The sequence below is a fragment of the Chiloscyllium punctatum genome, chromosome 11, assembly GCF_047496795.1.
Source record: "Chiloscyllium punctatum isolate Juve2018m chromosome 11, sChiPun1.3, whole genome shotgun sequence".
NCBI classification, from domain to species: Eukaryota; Metazoa; Chordata; class Chondrichthyes; order Orectolobiformes; family Hemiscylliidae; genus Chiloscyllium; species Chiloscyllium punctatum.
In genome coordinates, this window is record NC_092749.1 from 49585415 (window position 1) to 49605438 (window position 20024).

The 20024-nt window shown below is 39.9% G+C and overlaps 1 protein-coding gene across 11 annotated transcripts in view; it reads left to right on the plus strand.

The window, feature by feature from the left end:
* Positions 1–16304, plus strand: part of esrrga (estrogen-related receptor gamma a) — a 241379-nt gene extending 225075 nt beyond the window's left edge. For all 11 annotated transcript variants that reach the window (XM_072580775.1, XM_072580778.1, XM_072580772.1 and 8 more), the window contains 2 exons: positions 10286–10555; positions 13291–16304. In XM_072580775.1, the coding sequence (XP_072436876.1) occupies positions 10286–10555; positions 13291–13535 (515 nt within the window). In that variant the 3' untranslated portion in view covers positions 13536–16304. The remainder of the gene's footprint in view (positions 1–10285; positions 10556–13290) is intronic.
* The last annotated feature ends 3720 nt before the right edge of the window (positions 16305–20024 follow it).

A 20024-nucleotide genomic window follows, 5' to 3' on the forward strand; every position in this document is an offset into this window, starting at 1 on the left:
CACACTAAGTATCTGACAAGCAGAATGAGCAAGAGGAGAAACGAGAGGAAGAGAAGGCGGAGCAAGTGTGTAGGCATCCTCAGCTCCCCTCTTCCCAGATTGTCTGGGAAGAACTTGTCCAAGGGTGGGATCACTAACCACACCTTAATTCCCCAGTCACCAACCCTCCTTTGGTTTGTGTTCCTTCTGTCACTGATTTTCACAAAATCTGTTTGGCCACAATGAGATATACCACAAAATAAACATTCCAAAGCAAATTTCTAAATAAAATCATGTTTTATTGCATCCAAGAGGCAACACGTCACCTTTGTATATTCCTTCAGTGCCTGTTGTGCTTGTGCCTTTGCTTGTCCTTGACATTTACACAGGGCTATCTCTGTGACTGCAACGTAGTTGATGGAAGAAGTTTCAGTTGTGCAAACGGCAGATGGTCTTGAAGACCTTGCACACTTCTGAGCTTCAGAGTTCCAGCTCTGGGTTGTACCTCCTCATCATGGATGTCAGCAATTAGAGTCACCCAGTGGACAGAAGGGCACTAATGGAGTGACTGGAGAGGGCGATGGTGAGGAAGGGAGGCTCATAAATTGCTACTTTCCTGAGTGGGGCAAGCAAGTTTGAGTTCCGTGTAATCATTGCTATTCCTCTGGCGGACCATCTCAGCAAACCCAGTAACCTTTTGGAGAAAAGATTGCTGGACTACAGAGCTAAGTTGTGAAAACCTTTCCACCATGTAATCCATAGACGTGATGGTTGAGCTTGCACGATGGAGAAAGCACAATCTTGTGAGATCCTGTTGCACCTCCTGGACATTGATTGACTGCTGCTCAGGCTGCAGCATTGCAGTCAGACACTGGGCCACAAAAATGGCAAGTTCTGGAAATACCCAGCCAGTCAGACTGCATCCGTGAAAGGGAAAAAAACAAGGTAATGTTTCAGGCCAATGACTGAAATTAGAGTGGTAACAAGTGTTTAGCAAATACAGAGTCGAAGGGAGTGGAGTTCGTTGTGTGATTGCTGGAAGTAGAAGATCTTAAATAATAAATGGTAAGATAACACAAAGGGTCAAGTAAAGAAAGGAATGACGGATCTAGAATAAATGTAAGAATCCCAGAATCATTACCTGAAGCTGCAATCTGAAAATGAACTAAAATTGTTGAATTTGGTGTTGAATCTGAAAGGCCATAACTTGACTAATGGAATGATGAGTTGCAGATCTTCAAGTTTCAGTTAAGGTTCTTTAAAACAGTGGAGGAGGCCAAGAATGGAAAAGTTAAGAGTGTGAGCGAAGCAGAGATTGAAAAATGAAGGGCAACTGGAAACCTGGGATGCACTTGGGGTCTGAAAAGAGTAGTTCTACAGAGCATTCGTCCGATCAGGATGGATAGATTGGGGCCTCAGCTCTGGGAGCTGAGGTTGAAAATGGCTTAGGGTTGAATGAGGATTGGAGGAGTGTGTTGCAGACGGAATGGTCCTTTCAGAATTCTGTAAGGGAACAGGAGTGTAAGATTGTTGTTGTTGTTTACACACTGGAGGGAGTGAAGTGGAGAAGCCTGATCTGTTCACTGTGGTGGCTAACGGGTGAAAGGTGAGGATGAAGGGAACTCTATTGTGATTCTGGAAGGGGTGGTGGTGGGGGTGGAGAAGCAGCAGGAACAGATGAGTGGGGAATAGAATGAATCCAGTCCATTATAGTACAGGGAAATCTTCCTTGCTCCCAAAACACGTTATCATCAAAACAGATGTGATGAAAGTAGAAAAAGTGGATGAATGAAATTAGAAAAATTAGAAGCATTTTTTTCATTTCAGTGTACTAGCATAAACCACTTATGATACAGTCATTAGTATACCAGAGAAATGGGTCACGGATCAGATCTGCACAGAACTGGAACATAGAATGCTTGACATATCCCACAGATCGCAGACATAGCTAGGAACTAAATGTGTTCTTGTAGCAGTACCTTCTATGTGGAGAAAATGGGTAGAGTTAAAACAGGAGTGAGACCATATTTGGCCAGGCTCAGGAAGGTGAGCTTGATTGCGTTTGGTTGGCCTATGTTCAAGAAAGAAGCAGAGAGGTCTCAGGTTGTCCGGGCGGGGAGTAAAGATAAATAGGAATTTGACATTAATGATAACAGAAAGATGGCAATGCTCAAGAAATTGGAAATAACTAAATTGATGGAAAGTAGTGTAAGCATCACACTAATAGGTGGGGAGAGACTGGATAGGGGAGAAAAAAAATAGAGTTGAGAATATGAAGACATTTTAGTTCTCTGGGACATGAAAAGATTGAAATGGTGGAGCTATCAGGACAGATCTGTTGGTATAGCCTTGAGAAGGAGGTACAGTCAAGCTGTTCAGTGTTGGGAACTTAAGATTGAAGTTCTTATAGGGAATACACCTTGAGGACAGCTGCATTCTAAAAATGTCACTTACTGTTCTACCCTGCACCATGAAGCTCAATGTAAGCTTAAGGAGCACTGTATCATTTTTCAATTAGTCACTTTAGTCATCCAGACCCAAAACTGATTTCAGTAGGTTTGGATCATTAATCCCTCTTTTTTTTTTCAGATGGCTCTTCTTAGTGATACTTCCATGACTTTCAATTATAACTTGTTTTAGACTTCTGTTTCTTTGGCTGTTCCATAGCTATCTGTGTTTGCTTTACTCCATCGTTCCTTTGGTTATTTAATCTATGCTATGGTCCACCCTATCACAGATCTTCCATTTTTTACCTCCGTTCCCAATACTTTCCCACTATACTTGCTCGAAACCTGTTATGTCTCTAACTTACTCCATGACTGAGCGAAGATCCAAGCTCTGTGCAAAGCTGTGAGCCAAAACAGTGCAGGACTTTGCCAAGATCCTTAATGTCACCTGCAGGCTTTCTGGCAGGTTTCCCAGATACACCAAGCCTTCTTTTGAATTCTGCTCCATCAACGTCCTTAGCTAAGAACATCGCAGTCCTGAGTTCCCTCTTTGCAACCTCATCCACTGGCAAGCAAAAATATTTTGCAATCAACCTATTCAGAGATGCTATTACAGTGAACCCAGGTCTGCTAGCTCGGACGTAGGGACACTACCACTATACCACAAGAGTCCAATTGTGAATCCTTATCTGCCCTTGCTGCAGGCCGTTCATGCCCATTATCTCACTCCATGCAGATCCCAACCCTAATCTTTTAGAGTCCATATCTACACGGGGACAGAGTGTGAATTTAAGTGGTAGTGCCGTAGCTTCATCACCAAGTTTCTTCTTGCTGGTCCCCCATTTTCTGGCCAAGTTGCAAGTCTTGGATACTGGAAAGTATAAATTGTATTTAAAAAAGAAGGAATGAAATAAGTTGAGAGTCAGGCAAGGTAGCAGAAAGTGAGCATTGAATGTTTACATTATATGCGCTTTGTAAATCAGAAGAGATTCGGGGATCAGGCAGAAGTAGGTTACGAGAAGGATATTTAAGTATGAGAATACCATCAACCCACTTCCTTCACCAAGACAATCTGAAAACCTTGGAGCCTTCACTCTCCCTTGTTGGTGGCATTTCTTATTCTTTGTCAGATTTTGTTTTCATTTTTCTTAGCGCCTGCTCCAGCCAAATCCCATCACTGCTTTAAAGAACTGCAGCCAAACTTTAAGCAGTGCTGATTATCCACGACAGTGGCTGCCTGCTGAGGTGTCCAGCCAAAGAACAGCACAGTTAGTGCTGGTCTAGCCACCAAATGAACAAACAACACAAAGTTGCTGTGCAGTCTGCAGGCTTGGGTTTACCACACACTGCAATCCCCATACCTGCTTTCAGGAGGCTACCCAGTTTAGCTCCCATCGTGTTCAGCAAGAGGAAAGATAGTATATAAGGGGCTAGCTAGTAAACCTTTTAATCACCTTGTGTCACAGACATTACGTTTCATAGCTGTTCTATTCAGTCGGTGAAAAGCTTGAAACATAAAGGAGCCAGCCTGCTGATAAATAGACAACAGTGCTCTTGTTCCAAATTATTAGTTGAATTGGACCATTATCCTACCTCCGGGTCAATTTAATTGAACTAAAATATGTTTCTCTTCTTCTAAATAGATGTGCCTTTTTAAACTGTTGCTTGCATATATATTTTGCCCTTCAGACACTGAGATGCTTTCACTCATTCAGCCGACTGAAGTCCATCACGTCACCTTTCTAAAAGCGCTAGACAAGCGTTGCTGGCATTAGCATCGCTGCTGAGGCCTGCAGCAGAACTGGGGAGACTTTGGAGTTTCCACACACGTAAATGTCAATACAGTGCCTTCTCCATCATCAGCACTAAATTCACTTTGATGCCTCTTTTCTTCTCTTTATTGATCCCTTCATGAGAACGTAGATTTGTATCTGTTAATTAATGCATCCTGAAACAGCGTTTGTATTAATCAGTCAGATAAGAAAAATTGGATGCCTGCGCCCACATGACAACCGTAAAAGTGCTGTCCTGATAAAATCATTGATAGGCCTCAATAAAAAAAAGTTCCTCCTTCCACTCAATAAACTAATCATCCTGCTTTTAATTATTAGACTGAAGATGTGTGTAGATTGGGAATGTGTAAATCTAATTATTTACCAACAGCACTGTCTAGGTAAGGGGAGAAAAAGCTTCATCACCGAAAGGTGCTCCAGACCACATATCTGGTATTGCTGTGGGTGGGATGAGTACTCTGGGTGTACAATCAATGAATTAGCCCCTTTTTCATTTCCCATTCAATCAAACGTGAAGCAGTATTCCCACTAGTAGGTTGTATCCCTATTGTAAAACATTGCTCAGAATCTTTCAGTTTTAAAAGTGAATACCTCAGTGTTACCAAACAAAGGGGCAGCCTGCATCATGGCAGCAAATGGTCATGACCCTTGCATTGTTTTCTGTCACGTTATTTCTGAAAACTTTATGATACAGATTCGAGATACAAGTTACTGTAGGAAAAATCAAAATCATTTGAGCCGATTCTTTGGGGGATACACATGTGCTGAGAATTCGAAAAACAACATCCTCACTTGTGTGGTGAATGATGTTGACAGCCACATTGTGGAGGACATCCGCATAAATGTAGTGAACTGCTGCCAGATGTATACAGAGCGGGCAAGTCATGCTGTCACCCAGCATGCAGTGGTGTTTTGACACTAGCATCACTATTTTGGGGTGGCACAGTGGCTCAGTGGATAGCACCACTGCCTCACAGCACCAGGGACCTGGGTTCGATGCCACCCTCGGATGACTGTCTGTGTGGAGTTTGCATTATCTCCCGGTCTCTGCATGGGTTTCTACCAGGTGCTCCAATTTCCTCCCACAGTCCAAAAATGTGCATGTTAGTTGGACTGGCCATGCTAAAATACCCATAGTTTTCAGGGATGTGTAGGTTAGATGCGTTAGCCATGGGAAATGTAGGGCTACAGTGAAAGGGTAGGGGGATGCGTCAGGGTGGGATGTTCTTCAGAGGGTTGGGGTGGACTTGTTGGGTCGAATGGCCAGTTTCCACACTCTGTGTATAAAAGAAACTCCATGTAGCTCCTCCATAATTTCACATAATGGAACCTGCATTTGTTTGCAGGAAAGACCCCCAATATTGCTACTTAAAGGATAGTCAACTAGTTTCAGGTTAGTTGCTGGATGATTTATTCTGACTTTTGCTTAAAGTTGTTCAATGCTTTCTATAACATTTGGTGATCCGTTAAGCCTTTTGTACAAACCCAGTTGCTTCTAGGCATGAATGCAATTGTATGCATTCTACTCTTAAGACAATACGACCAGGAGAGCGAACTGAGACTAGGCAGAGCAGAAGTTTTGTTTTTATTTATTCATTCACCGGGTGAGGATGTCGCCCATCCCTCATTGACCAGACAGCAGTTAAGAGTCAGCCACATTTCTGGAGTCACATGTAGGCCAGCCCAGGTAAGGACATAAGTGAACCAGATGGGTTTTTCCTAACAATTGGACAAGGACAATTCCTCACAAGGACCATAAGACACAAAATTTATAGCAAAAGATAGCAGTGTCATGCAAATGATGTATTGAACAAACTGAGATTGCTATTAAGTATCCCATCTTTTAGGATGGGTTGCAGGTTTCAGTTGCACGTCACTGCTATAAATTCTGTGTCTTATGGTCCTGCTCCACAGTTACCTCATGAAGGAGCAGCGCTCTGAAAGCTAGTGCTTCCAAATAAACCTGTTGGACTATAACCTGTTGTTGTGCGATTTTTAACTTTGTCCACCCCAGTCCAACACTGACACCTCCACGTCATAGTTTTCTGAAAGCGGTGTCAATACCTTCAGTCTGCATCAGTATATGGTGCCATCTGTATTTGAGCCACTGTAGCAAACCAAATGGTGGCAGCTGGGCAAAATGATCTTAAGCAATATTTGGGCAATCCACACACACCAGAATCTGTATTCAGTTTCACCACATGGAAGCCTTGACTGATTTCGGTGCTACTCCCACCCGGGGCCTCCAGTTGAGGATGGACCCAAGCATGAATGGCAGGAAAGAGTCCTGGGGTGGGATGGGACTGCCAACTCTAATGGCAGGGGCACCCTCCTTTCTGATGCCAGGTTCCTCAACCAAGCATTTAATCCTGTTGTATGGAGGAACCCTGCCCTCCTGCCTGGGAGCTGGTAAGCAAACACACTGTGAATGCCATTGGCAGTAGGATGAGCTCTTTCAGTAAGCATATATCAGCCACTTATTGGCCTCAACTGGCAGATGGAAAAATTAATGACTAATCCTTGTGCAATGATATAGTGCCACCTTTTGTGTGTCTTTGCCTCTCCTCATTCTGCTATGCACTACTCCCCTAGTGGCTGGTGAAACGTTGCTGACTTGCAGTGCAGGGGTCCGCAGATGGTGTTAGAAAATGACCGCAGCCAGCTCTGGTACTAGAAGACTTTGTTCTGGATTGTACCATGTTGGCATGGGCAGCAGTAATCTAGGTTGACTGGATGACTGGTGACAGCAGTGGTAAGCTGGCATGGTTAAGTAGATGAATGCCACCTTCCTGAAAGAGGACAGCAGGTTTGTGCTCTGTGCAACTTCTGCCACTCCTCCAGGGCAACACCCAACAATCGTAGTCATCTCTAGGAGAACCGAGTGCTGCACTGCTGTGACACCCTGCAAGCCCCTTCCACACACTGCAGTGTACAACTGTGTTTGCGAGAAGCTGAGCTTATGCTACCCCAACAAAGTGCTCACCTGAGTCTTCAGTAGTAGGATCTGTGTACAACCTTGCTTTCCAGTGAAGTGAATGTGTGACAGAGTGAGATGAAACTTGTGATTGTCAGGTATGAGACCGAGTAAGTTGAGACTGTTGATTAGTTGAGTGTGGTGAATTCAGTGGTCTTAGACTAGAAATGTAGTCACCATTTGAGGATGCATTCACTGATCTTGACTCCTGTTGTGAGGTAATTGAATTTCTTGTGACACTACATCCACATTCTCCAGCAGTACTCCAGTTGTTTGTTGAAGATGCCTTTCATAGCAATTTACTCCCATAAGCCCCGGGCGTGTATCTGGAGGGCCACTTGGCATTATATGGCTACAGGATATCCCATTTCCTCCGGTAAGGCCTCCAGTGCAGAGCCCAAGAAATCTGAAGTCGAAGAGTGTGGTGCTGGAAAAGCACAGCTGGTCAGGCAACATCCGAGAAGCGGGAGAATTGATGTTTCAATCATAAGCCCTTCTGATGAAGAGCTTTTGCCCAAAACATCAATTCTCCCATTCCTCGGATGCTGCCTGACTGGCTGTGCTTTTCCAGCACCACACTGTTCGACTCTGATCTCCAGTATCTGCAGTGCTCACTTTCTCCAAGAACACTGAAGCCTGCTGTCTCTCATTAGTCAATGTTTCATAGGGCAGTTGCACTTGCCAGAACCTGCTCCATCCATAATACCCTTTTCAGCAGTACAGATTAGCTTGATGCATTGCTAGCAATCTTCAAGTGATGCCAGACAACCACCATATTGGCTCCCTTGCTGACGTGTCCAGAGGTCTGCGCTAGATGGTCAGTGAAATAATTGGAATGACTAGGCAGCACAAATGTGACATGCTGCCTGCATTGTAATCAGTGAGCTTCGGTTAATTGTTCGTGGAGATCCTTATGCAGTTTTCAAGGACCTTCCAATTTAGTGTAAATGTCAGCATATAAGTAAACCCTCAAAATATTACTTCAAAAGCGCAGTGTGATTAATAGAGTAAATATAAAAGTGAACCACTAATGCAGGCATTGGTTGTCACCACCTTAGTTGCTCACCATACAGGGTCTGCTGTATGTGTGCCTTAAACTCCAGCACATCTTTATAAGTAAACCTGTATTACCTGATTAATCTTTTGTACATTGTTATAAAGTACCTGCAAGTAAGGCATCCATTTATGATTTGAAAAATTGAGGCTGATTACCTCTGTGAGTACAGTATGTTATCACTGAAACCGAGTGGGATGGACACAACTTCCATATTAAGTATATACAAGAGAACCTGCATTTAAGAGTCATCTTACATACTTTGCATTACAGTATTCTGTGAACTGTGGTGGTCCTCCTTCTGTCAAGAGTGGACAACCTGACCTTTTTAGAAATGGTGTTGCTTAAAAAAAGCAGAATAAATAAATATGTTCAATAATCATGTTGTTATTGGTCATGACTTCGGCTGTTGACAGTTATTGCCATAATTTATTACCTGCCATCCCTTTCCACACTCCCTTTAAATGTGTGTGAGTGCTTGCACATGTGTAAATGCACATACACACACACACATACGCGCACACACACACACACACACACACACATACGCACACACACACACACACACACACACACACACACATTAATTGCCTTTGATGATTTTATTAAGTGCTTTTGGTCTGCTCTGCCAATTGGCAATCCGTTGCATGCCATTGGCAGGCCAGAAAATCCACCTCAAAAGCTGTAAACCATTCCTGTACAGTTAATAAGATGTATATCTTAATAGTGAGGAGATAATGAATTAGTACCGTGGCTGGTATAAACAATAGGCTGAAAGGCATATAATGAGCTGTTTGTCATTAGTGTTATAGTTAGACAGGGATGAAGCAAACTGATTCATGTAGCGAAGCCTTCAGTGTGACAGCCTTACCTGAACAGATGCTTTAAAATTCCTCCTCCCCTGATAAAACAGGAGAAATTTGCTAGTCTCTTATCACACCAGCGTTAACTTTCTCTTACCAATTGTGAAAGCAATGGCATTCGGATATATATTATCGAAAAGAAAGAAATTTCTGTGTAAAATAGATTTGAAGTTTGAAATAAGTTATAAACGAGGGCTTCAATCACTTATTACCCCATTTACATTGAATTCCAAAACCCTTGTGTCTCAATGCCAACTTTAGGTTCTATATCCACCTAAATTCTTGAATGGCATCAGAACTTCAACATTGCACAAAGTAGAGAAGAAACCAAAACTTTTCATCTTGCTGCAAAATGAGAAGTTTCAAATTCGTCTCTCCTCTTAACAATATTTCAGTTTTGTATTGTCAAGTAATTATTCATCAACATATCTGTTGAATCATAAAGGTTAAAAAATGATACCACCACATGCATTTATGTCAGTAGTTTAATCTAAGTGATGTTCAAGAGCCATAGCTTCCAGTTTGTAACAGAGTGAATAGGTAGAAAATCACAATCAAACAGAATGCTAGTTCAGTGCAGTAGGATAGAATGATCCTATTATGACCTCTGCCCTACAAGAATATAAGAAGTCCTTACCAACATGTTTGCATCATCAAACAATTAATCAGAGCAGTACAGTTGAGCAATATATATTAAAATTTCATGATATTAATGTGATATTAAATATGTGATAACACTGACAGAACAAAATAAATTTGAAATGTTTGTCATGCTGCAAAATGAGATTGTAGTAAAACCTATAAAGTTTCCTTAGAGCCAAACCATGATTTACAGCATTTAATCAAAGAAATGGCAATCCCTGCTCATTTACTTCTCTCTCTACAAGCATCAGAATTTTTTTTGATTAACTCAGGATTTCTCACCTTGCCGCCCAACACACCTCCCTCCCCCCCCCTCCCCAACCTGCTACAAAAGACAACTGTGCCCTTCCCTACCATCCTAAATAAAATCCCTTGCAATATGGAAAGCAAACAAGCTATTTGTTTTTGTGGATTTCTGTTTTAGTTGCAAAGAAATGAAAGCAATTTGCTGTATTTCATAATCTTGGGTATATGTGTCCACAATGTGTGACATTATAATGTTGTTATGTCCTTTTTTTTCCTCCCCTTTACAGGATTCTCCACATTATCTCTGGCTGATCAGATGAGCCTCCTCCAGAGTGCCTGGATGGAGATTCTGATCTTGGGGATTGTGTACAGGTCATTGTCTTTTGAGGATGAGCTGGTATATGCTGAAGACTACATCATGGATGAAGACCAGTCAAAGTTAGCTGGGCTGCTTGATTTGAATAATGCCATATTGCAGCTGGTAAAGAAATACAAGAGCATGAAGCTGGAGAAAGAAGAGTTTGTCACCCTCAAAGCTATAGCGCTCGCTAATTCAGGTTGGCAGATCTGCTTGACTATACACAGTTTCAACAAGTCATTGTCTTTCTCATCTACTCCGCAAACCCATCTAAGTCCTTCTATGTTGGCAAAGTCACCTATAAAAATGAAAGGTTTTTTCTTGGTTTACACATATACTTATTTTGTAGTCAAAAGCCAATGTCTCAAGCTCATGCTTGCTTCATGCTTTATGATAAGGCAAAAAAAACCTTAAAATCAAAGCAAAACATTATGGATGCTGGGAACCTGAAATAAGAACCAAAGGTGCAGGAGAAACTTAGTGGGCCTGACAGCATCTGTGGAGAGGGAAACAGAGTTAAAATATTAAGTCACGTATGACTCTCCTTCAGAAGTGAGGTAAAATTCCGAAGAAGAATCGTAATGGACTTGATATGTTAACTCTGTTTCTTTCTCCACAGATGCTGCCAGACTGCCTGAGTATTTCAAATGCATTCTACTTCTGTTGTCAAAGTATTCATTGTTGGACGAAAGCAATTGGCGATATACAAAAAAGTGATATCACTAATTACAGTGCTACATAATTGGAAGTGCAAACTTAATTATGTTGCTACTTTCATGAAGTCAGATGTACTGTACTGCTTCAATCTTATTTAACAGAAGTAAAACCTGTCTTCAGTAAGCTGACATTTGGTTTCGGTATATTCATTAATAAACATAAAAATCTGAAAAGCAGATTTTGTTTCTCATGAGTGCATTAACAGCACCAGCACAAAAGAGGTTAACGTTTCAAGCATGTACGTTATCCAGATTTGAATTTAAAGTGCAGAAGCAATTGGGAATGAATCATGAATAAAATCGTTTGTGCTTTGTTGTTCTTTGCCTTCTCCCCAATGCTTTATCGTGGTCTTTAGGCACTTTAACATTTGCATAAAGTTCATGATAGATCACTCTTTAATAACATGCTGATCGTTAGCTACCTGTATGTCAATAACAGCTCTGATGTTGTGTACCGTTGACAATCACGCCATGTCCCTCTATTTCCCCCTGCCTTCTTTTGTTTTGACCTAATCTTTGAACTTTATCTTGGTTGCCGGCCAGTAGTTTTCTCTTTAATTACAAGAAGGAAACTGTCAATAAAATCTGTTAAATGGAATGCAATGAGTAGCTGAATGGGAGGACAGCCATTTGTTCAAATTCTACAGCATTCAAGGTATTGACAGTTTGTTTTCTGAGGCCATATGTGCTGATCAATCTCAGGCTGGGCTCAGCCACGCTGAAAAATGAAAAACCAGATTGCTTTTGCTTATTTTCGGATGACAGCCCTTGATTTGGTGGGTCCGAGATGAACCTTCTGCCAAATTGTACCCCAGAGAACCAAAGCGTGACTGTTTTGAAAATTATTTTTTAATTGATTTTGTAATTAACAGTTCATCTCATATATTGATGTGCAAATTCCCAGATTGATGGGAGGGAAATTGTTTCAACAAAAAGTTGCACTTTTTCTATTTGTCTCAGCAACTGTTGTTGGCAGTTTACTACTCTGTATGAGGGAACAAGAATTTCTGGGAGCAGTAAGCTTTCAGCTGTCATGATGTTTCTGCACTCTATAAATTGAGAGAGCCAATACATTTTCTTGCCTACTTTATTAGATTGGTTTGAAACATTGACCTAGCTTCTGATTTGATTTTGTCTGTATACGATGTATATTTGTACATGTTCTGTTTTGCATACCAGGCCAAAATGCCATTTAGGTTTCATGATGTGAGGGTTAAACTGTTTCGGACTCAGATCCGAGGGTAGCTGATTAATAGTGGGTTTCAGCAATTCAGGAACAATCAAGACGAACCTACAGGAGCTGACCTGGAATGCAGCAAATACTTTGGAATGAGCTGTCATACACAGTCACAATCTGAAAAAAAAAAATTGCAGGAAGTTTAAGCGTACTAATCTTCATAATTTAGAAACTACAGATTGTAGAAAGCACTCCTAGTTTCATTAACAACAGAACTTGTCAGTGCAAGTCATTTTGCAGCATTTGATTTGCTGATTCATGTGAAATGCTCTTTAAAACAAGCAGAAATAAATGAAAGAGAGAAAAACAGGCTCACTGAAATAAATTGGAAACAATACAGAACTTAATTATCCATTGCGGTAGAAATATGAAAGCAAAGTATTAATACAGATGGAAGTACCCTTGATATTCAGATTAAAAGCTAGTTTTGCTTCACTTCACTGAAAGCTGTTCCATTTAGAATATTATTTTCCTCTCTTCAATCATAATGTTAAACTTATTTTAACATTTCACTGTTAGATCCTCGTTGTTTATAAATTACAGTATTAATTGCTGTCATTGTTGTCCATTTGTAGCTATTCAGTAAGTTTCATTATATCATTGATAGAGATAAGTTGATAGGGCAATTCTTCTTTTTCTTCTTGCGTAGTCCTTTGGGGCTGAGGCTGACAAGGATAATTAACGGAATTTAAATTATAAAATGTACATTGGTAAATACTTTGGTTTTGCAGCCAAAATCTAGAGAACACAATCCAATATTGGATCCTTTTCAGTGAAAGAGCCATTTTTTTTCCTTCATTTGAAAGTTTGGAGTGTTCTGTATAAACTTGTAGTTATGTACAAGTATCTGATCAACATTTTAAGAATGCTGAAACATTAAGTACTTGAACCATAAGTTAAACATATTTAAATGTCAAAATACAATGTACTCTTTCTTTAAGAGCAGTGGTGTTAACAGAGTTTTCATGTTGTCTTGTATAGATTCAATGCACATAGAAGATGTTGAGGCTGTTCAGAAGCTGCAAGATGTCTTGCATGAGGCCCTGCAGGACTATGAAGCTGGGCAGCATGGGGAAGATCCACGCCGTGCTGGTAAGCTACTGATGACTCTCCCTCTTCTCCGGCAGACCTCTACCAAAGCTGTGCAGCATTTCTACAACATCAAACTGGAAGGAAAAGTTCCCATGCACAAACTATTCTTGGAAATGCTGGAGGCCAAGGTCTGACTAGAGGATCCTAGGCCTTCCCATGAAACCACACAGAATGGGTTAGGCCACAGCAAAGGGAAGAAACGTAGGAATTGAACCAGACAAAAGTTAACTGTAGTGTTTAATTGAAAAAAAAGAACTGCACTGATATTTAGCAGTATGACTGTGAAGCAGCTTTCAACTTCTCATTCTTCTAGGATTTTTTCATGCAGATTTTGCTGTTGAACTTTTTAAATGAGGTCTCTAAATGAAGAGAGAGAAGGAAGCCAGCCCTGCCAAAGGATGGGAATCCATAATGTGGATGCCATTGAACTAATAATAAAGAGAAATATCCCCATCAACAAAGGATTCAGACTGACAACTGTTTTACCTAGCAGTACAGCGCATTGACTGAATGCAGTATTAGGTTCCATATGAACAGTCTGTAATTAGGCAACGGAGCAGCGTTGCATTGGCTGCTTCTTCTCATTGCATTTTTTCCACCTTAGATCAGTTACAGCCATTTAATTCCTTAATTGTTTTCAAGTCTTCCAGATATTTCTTAGGTTAGGAACTATGTCTATTTCAGGGAATAGTGAGCTTTACTCAGTCACGCAATACTGAAAATACTGCATTTATTTGCTGGCTGGAAAAACGATGGACAGTTATGAAGAACAAACAAAACTTTTTTTAAAACCTTTGTTGTTGATGTTGTTTATGGGTTTTTTGTACCAGCTTTACCACTACAGCCATTTTATTAATCTGTGAATTTATCTTAAGCAATAGTGAATGAGAAGGTGCATACTTTTTATGGATGCAATTTATGTTGAGTGCCAGTTCAGTCAAAATCCTCAACTTCTTTAACACACGGTAATACATAGCTTCAAGTTCATTATTGCAATTAGATTACACCATTATTAATAGGCTAGTTGATCTGACAATTGAATCCAACGCAACAAGATTATACACTAGCTTGCCCCAGTATACCTTGGAAATATGGTACTAATGTAAAATAATGTACTTTACAGGCATATTTATTAACCATTCAAAACATGACTGTTAAGGTGTAAATTTGATTTAGCATCTAATCAGATGTTTTTCCTCCCCCTTAAAAGCTACATTTGCTACATTTTAAAACAAATGAAGGCGCTAACCTGTACCAAGTACTCAAATGTCAGTATTAATAGCTGCTCCCTGTTGTACCATGTGACATCCTCTTCTGTGTACACTTATGTAATCAAAGATTGTGAGCCTAACCTGAGGTCATGTATTGGAAACAAAAAAAATGTTGTAGTTCAGCTTGCAATGTTTCATGTTTGCTGTGTTCTTCTAATTTTTAGTTGAATTCAAAGACTGTTGTCTTGTTCTTATTGTGGTGTTAGATTCTTGTGATTGTACGCATTAGACACAGGGTAGAATTAGAGACAGTAATGGATGTAAAATTCCTCAGGAGATAGTGTATTCTATTCCTTACTGGTGATAAGATTGCTCCTATTAATAATAAGAACAAATAGTTTAAGAATCAGAACAAATATCTCTTCCAACAATACACATTTAAATCATTAATTTAAAAAGGGATATTTTGTGTAACAGTTTATTGTAGAATAACAATGTATATCTTAGAAAAGAATTTGAATATTTCCAAACAATAGGTAAATGTCTAATTTTTAAATGCTGTAAATATAGCTATGTTCAAACATCTCAAATGGTTGTTAAAACCAGCTTTGTGTCGTTACAAGTTTTTGGTGCAGACAAGTTTCCCAAACTACTGCTACATTGTGTGCTTTGAACAAAAAAAAGAAAAAGACAAAAAGGTTGATGGTATGCATCAACCTTGTGCTATAAATACTGTGTATCATTAGCCGTACGAGACTATATAGTAGATTGTGGTTTCTCAGTAGAGAATTGACTGTACTGTGATTCTAGACTTTATTCATCATTAGCAGCTCATTCAGGTGGTCAATAACTTGAAGTTTATAGCTGTAATAGGGAACTAAGAAACTGGCACGACCCTTAAAAAAAATCCAACTCCTGGGAGTAAGGTGCTGATTTTGAGTAACAGGAGCTTAGCTCTGTGGAGTGCAAGGGAAGGATTTAAGGTTTATTTTGTTTATGCTTATGGTTAGAACCAGCAGCAAAATCTCATTTACCAGTGCTCAGAACAGCAAAATGAGATAGTTAAAATAAAGGTTCTATGTTTTAAGCTGTATCTATTTTTTTTCTTTATGATTATCTTTATTTTCTGTTTAATTATGGCAATATGATTGTGTGACTCTTCAACAGTTGCACTTGCATTTCAATCAGAACAAATATTTATTCCACTATTTGCATTTTAAAACAGACGAGTTTCAAAATAATATGAAAAAATTATAAACAGCTATTTTTCTTATATAGAACAGAATGTTGGGTGTTGGTGGTTGTATTTAAATTATTTATGCATCTGTGTTTACCTGCCAACAAACAATTTATGGCAGTCTTACATGCAAAGTTTAAAAGCAGAAAAAAAGTTTTAAAAAAGCTACAAATACCAGGAGTTGAAGTTTAACCTGTAGTGAAAAACCATGTCTGTAGGTCTAGGCAAGCTTTGTGCTTCACATCTGTAAACAATCAACTGTATATTTTTGTGACGTGTATCATACTGTGTGCTCTGACAAATGTCCATTTGTGTAAATGTATTTATTTTATATTGTATATATTGTTAATGCAAAAGGAGACAATGATTCTGTAACTTTAATCAGTTCCAATGTGTACTCTAATTATGCCTTTCAGGATGATGGTAGAGCAATATTAAACAAGCTTCCACTTTTACATGCTTGAGTTTGTAGAACGTGTATTTTTTGGAAACACAGAGCTCAATAGAATTGGAATTACTGAGTTTTATGTTTTGGTTTTAAACTCCTGTGATAATGGGACTCCAAACAGCCATTAATTTACTGATTTGCACAAATGCATTAGTTGTGACCAGATTTTGTTCAAACTTCAGATCTCGATTGAATATCTTGCTTTGTACCACTACAATCTAAATTTAATGTCAAAAATGCTGCTATGCTTTGAAACAGAGACACAACACTTAGAGTCCAATGTTCCATGAGACCAGGCAAGGAGTTTGCAGATTCTTTCTGACCTGAACTATTGACCTTCACCACTACTGATCAAGTGCCACCTATAAAAGAGGATGGGAAAATCAGGCAGGCAGTGGCAACATTATCAGACCACTGACGATATATTTTCAGGGCAGCCTTGGTGATGAGATGTCTCTCAATCTCAATGACGTACTGCCCTAGGCAACTGAGATGGAGTGAATGTATAAAATGAACAGGTATCCTCAGAAACAAAGAAACACAAAAGAGGTGCTAGCTGTAGCTTGAAAAAAAAATAGAATCTGTCAGATCTTTTATTGTTGTTGCTAGTAATTTAACTGACCAACACCGATTTATCATCCCCAACACTGACATTTCATTCGTATATTTCACTTTACCAGTTGCCCACTGATTGAGTTTGACTGCATTCTGAATAAAACAGAAAGCAGCAATGGCTTATTCATTATTGTAAAAAGTTCTACTTTTCTGTCGTCACAGAAGGTTTTGTCATGCAAAAAGTGCACAGCACTTAGCAGGGAAGAACCAGAGTCCCTGAGTGCGAAGTGTGTGGCAAAGTGCTAAGATAAACTTAATGAGAATTGATATATGAACAGCTAATTTGATCAGTCATATTCAGGACAGTTGGAAATAATGTTTTGTTTTCATTGACTGTTCCATCAATATCTCATACTTCCTCTTTTTATGTAGCTACTCAGAGAAAGAAAGGTGAACAAAGAACAGTCAGCACAAGAACAGGCCCTTCAGCCCTCCAAGCCTGCGCTGTGACATTTTGCCCTTCCATACTAAAACTATCTTCATTTACAGGATCTGTATCCCTCTATGCCCTTCCTATTCATGTATTCGTCCAAGTGCTTTTTGAGTGCTGCTATCATGTCTGTTTCCACTACCTCCTCTGGCAAAGCATTCCAGGCACTCACCATTCTTGTGAAAAACTTGCCTCGCACATCTCTTTTAAGCTTGCCTCCTCACCCCTTGAACCAGTGTCCCCCAGTAGTTGACCCCCTCCATTCTGGGAAAAAGCCTCATACTTTCCACTCTATCCATGCCATTCACAATCTTATAAACTTTATCAGGTCACCCCTTAACCTCCAGTGTTCCAGTGAAAATAAACCCAGTCTATCCAACCTTTCTTTTTAACTAAAATCTCCCATAACAGGCAGCATCCTGATAAACCTGGTCTGTACCCTCTCCAAAGCATCCATATCCTTCTGGTAGTGTGGTGACCAGAACTGTACATAATATTCCAAGTGTGGCCTAATTAAAGTTCTGTGAAGCTGCAGCATAACTTGTCTATCGTTATACTCAATGCCCATGCCAATGAAGGCAAGCATGCCATAGGCTTTTTTTTAACTACCTTATCTACCTGTGCCTCCACCTTCACTATAATTTCCATCTGTACTTGACCTTCCAAAATGTATCACCTCACATTTGTCCACATTAAACTTCATCTGCCATTTTGCTGCCCATGCCTCAAACTGATCTATATCCTACTGTATCCATTGACAATCCTCCTCACTATCTGCAACTCCACCAATCTTTGTATCATCTGCAAGCTTACTAATTAGACCAGCTACAGTTTCCTCCAAATCATTTATGTAGATCACGAACAGCAGAGGTCCCAGCAGTGATCCTGTGGAACACCAGTAATCACAACCCTCCATTCTGAAAAGCATCGTTTCACTGCTGTCTCCTATGGTAAGCTAGTTCTGTATCCATCTTGCCACCTCACACCTGGTGTCATGTGACTTCACCTTTGGTACCAATATGCCATGATGACCCTTGTCAAAGGCTTTATCTGAAATCTATGTAGACAACATCAGCTGTTTTTCCCTCATCAATCATCTTCGTCACCTCCTCAAAAAACTTATCAAGTTGTTAATAAATCCATTTGCTTCTAAATGCGTATCGACCTTGTCCCTGAGAATCTTTTCCAATAAGTTCCCTATCACCAATGTGAGACTCATAGAACCTGTAATTTCCAGGGTTATCCCTGTTACCCTTCTCAAACAATGGGACAACATCGGCTAAACTCTAATCTTTTGGGACTTCACCTGTGGCCAAACAGGATTCAAAGATGTCTGTCAATGCTCCAGGAATATGTTCTCTTTCCTCCCTCAATATTGTGGAAATAGATCCCATCAGGACCTGGGGACTTACCTACCTAATACTTTTTAAGACACACAACACCTCTTCCTTTTTAATAGCAACTCAGCTTAGAAGCTCGACAGTCCCTTCCCTGAGATCATCTTTCATCAATTCCTTCTCATTGATGAATACTGACACAAAGTATTCATTTGGGACCTCATCTATCTCTTCTGACTCCACATATAGGTATGAAAAGCCTTGGGATTCTCCATAATCCTGTTTGCTAATGACTTTTCAAGACCCCTTTTAGCCCTTCTAATTCCTTGTTTACTTTCTTTCCTAGTTTCCTTATGTACTTCAAGGGATTCCCCATCCTCCTAGACCGCATAGGTGGGCACAAGTAGATAGGCAGCTAAACCTTAAAACTGGCTGCAAATCAGCCTCATGAAATTCCATGCTTCAAAAATAGTCACTGCGTAAACCCTTATGTCTGATTTCTGCTTGATTTGTGAGGTTTTGTTTCACTCTTCATTAGGGGTAAAAATATTGATGACCTAAAGTTCCTGGATTGGAGAAAGATGAGAACTTTAATCCATCTGGGAAGAGCTTGGAATTTTGGACATATACTAAATTCATGTAACCCATGAACCTTACTAATAAATAGCTACTAAGTAGGTCCTTGTTTTTGCCTGATACAGACTCAACACGCCAAAGGGCTTTTTTCTGTGCTGTAGACCTTTGACTCTATGGCTCCATGACTGTAAATTTTACTGAGGAAAGTACCAATGAATCTTCCACCAATCCACTGCACAACAAGGTAGCCTACTAAGGGGAGTTCCTGGGCTTTTTGAGGGAAATTTGGCCCTTAGTAGCTCTAAAAGCTTTCCATCAATTATCATGTCAACTCTTGAACTCCCTTTTAGAAGTCAGTGCAGTTCTAGGTTGATGTTGGTAATTAATGTTGGAGTGAGCCAATCCTTTTGTTTGGAAGGCTCCTTTCAGGCCTAAAGAATTGAAATAAAAATCATGATTATCTTTGACCCTGGTGCATCTGGGGAAATGCCGATCAAAGTTGTTATGGCCTGCTCTTACTACAAAGAATGGTTTAGGGTGGGTGGGTGTAGGTAATACTGTCTTGAAGGTGCCAATACCCTTGCTTTTAGGATAAGTTGTAATTTTCGGTTACTCAGGAAATCATTTCGTTCATTTTTAAGTTGTTCTCTACACACACACAAACACTTGTCATAATGCATTTTTCTTTGTCTGCAAGAATTGGATATTCTTAGCTGTAGTTTTTCACATACTATTATACAATGCATTTTCTCCTCTTCATTAATTTTAG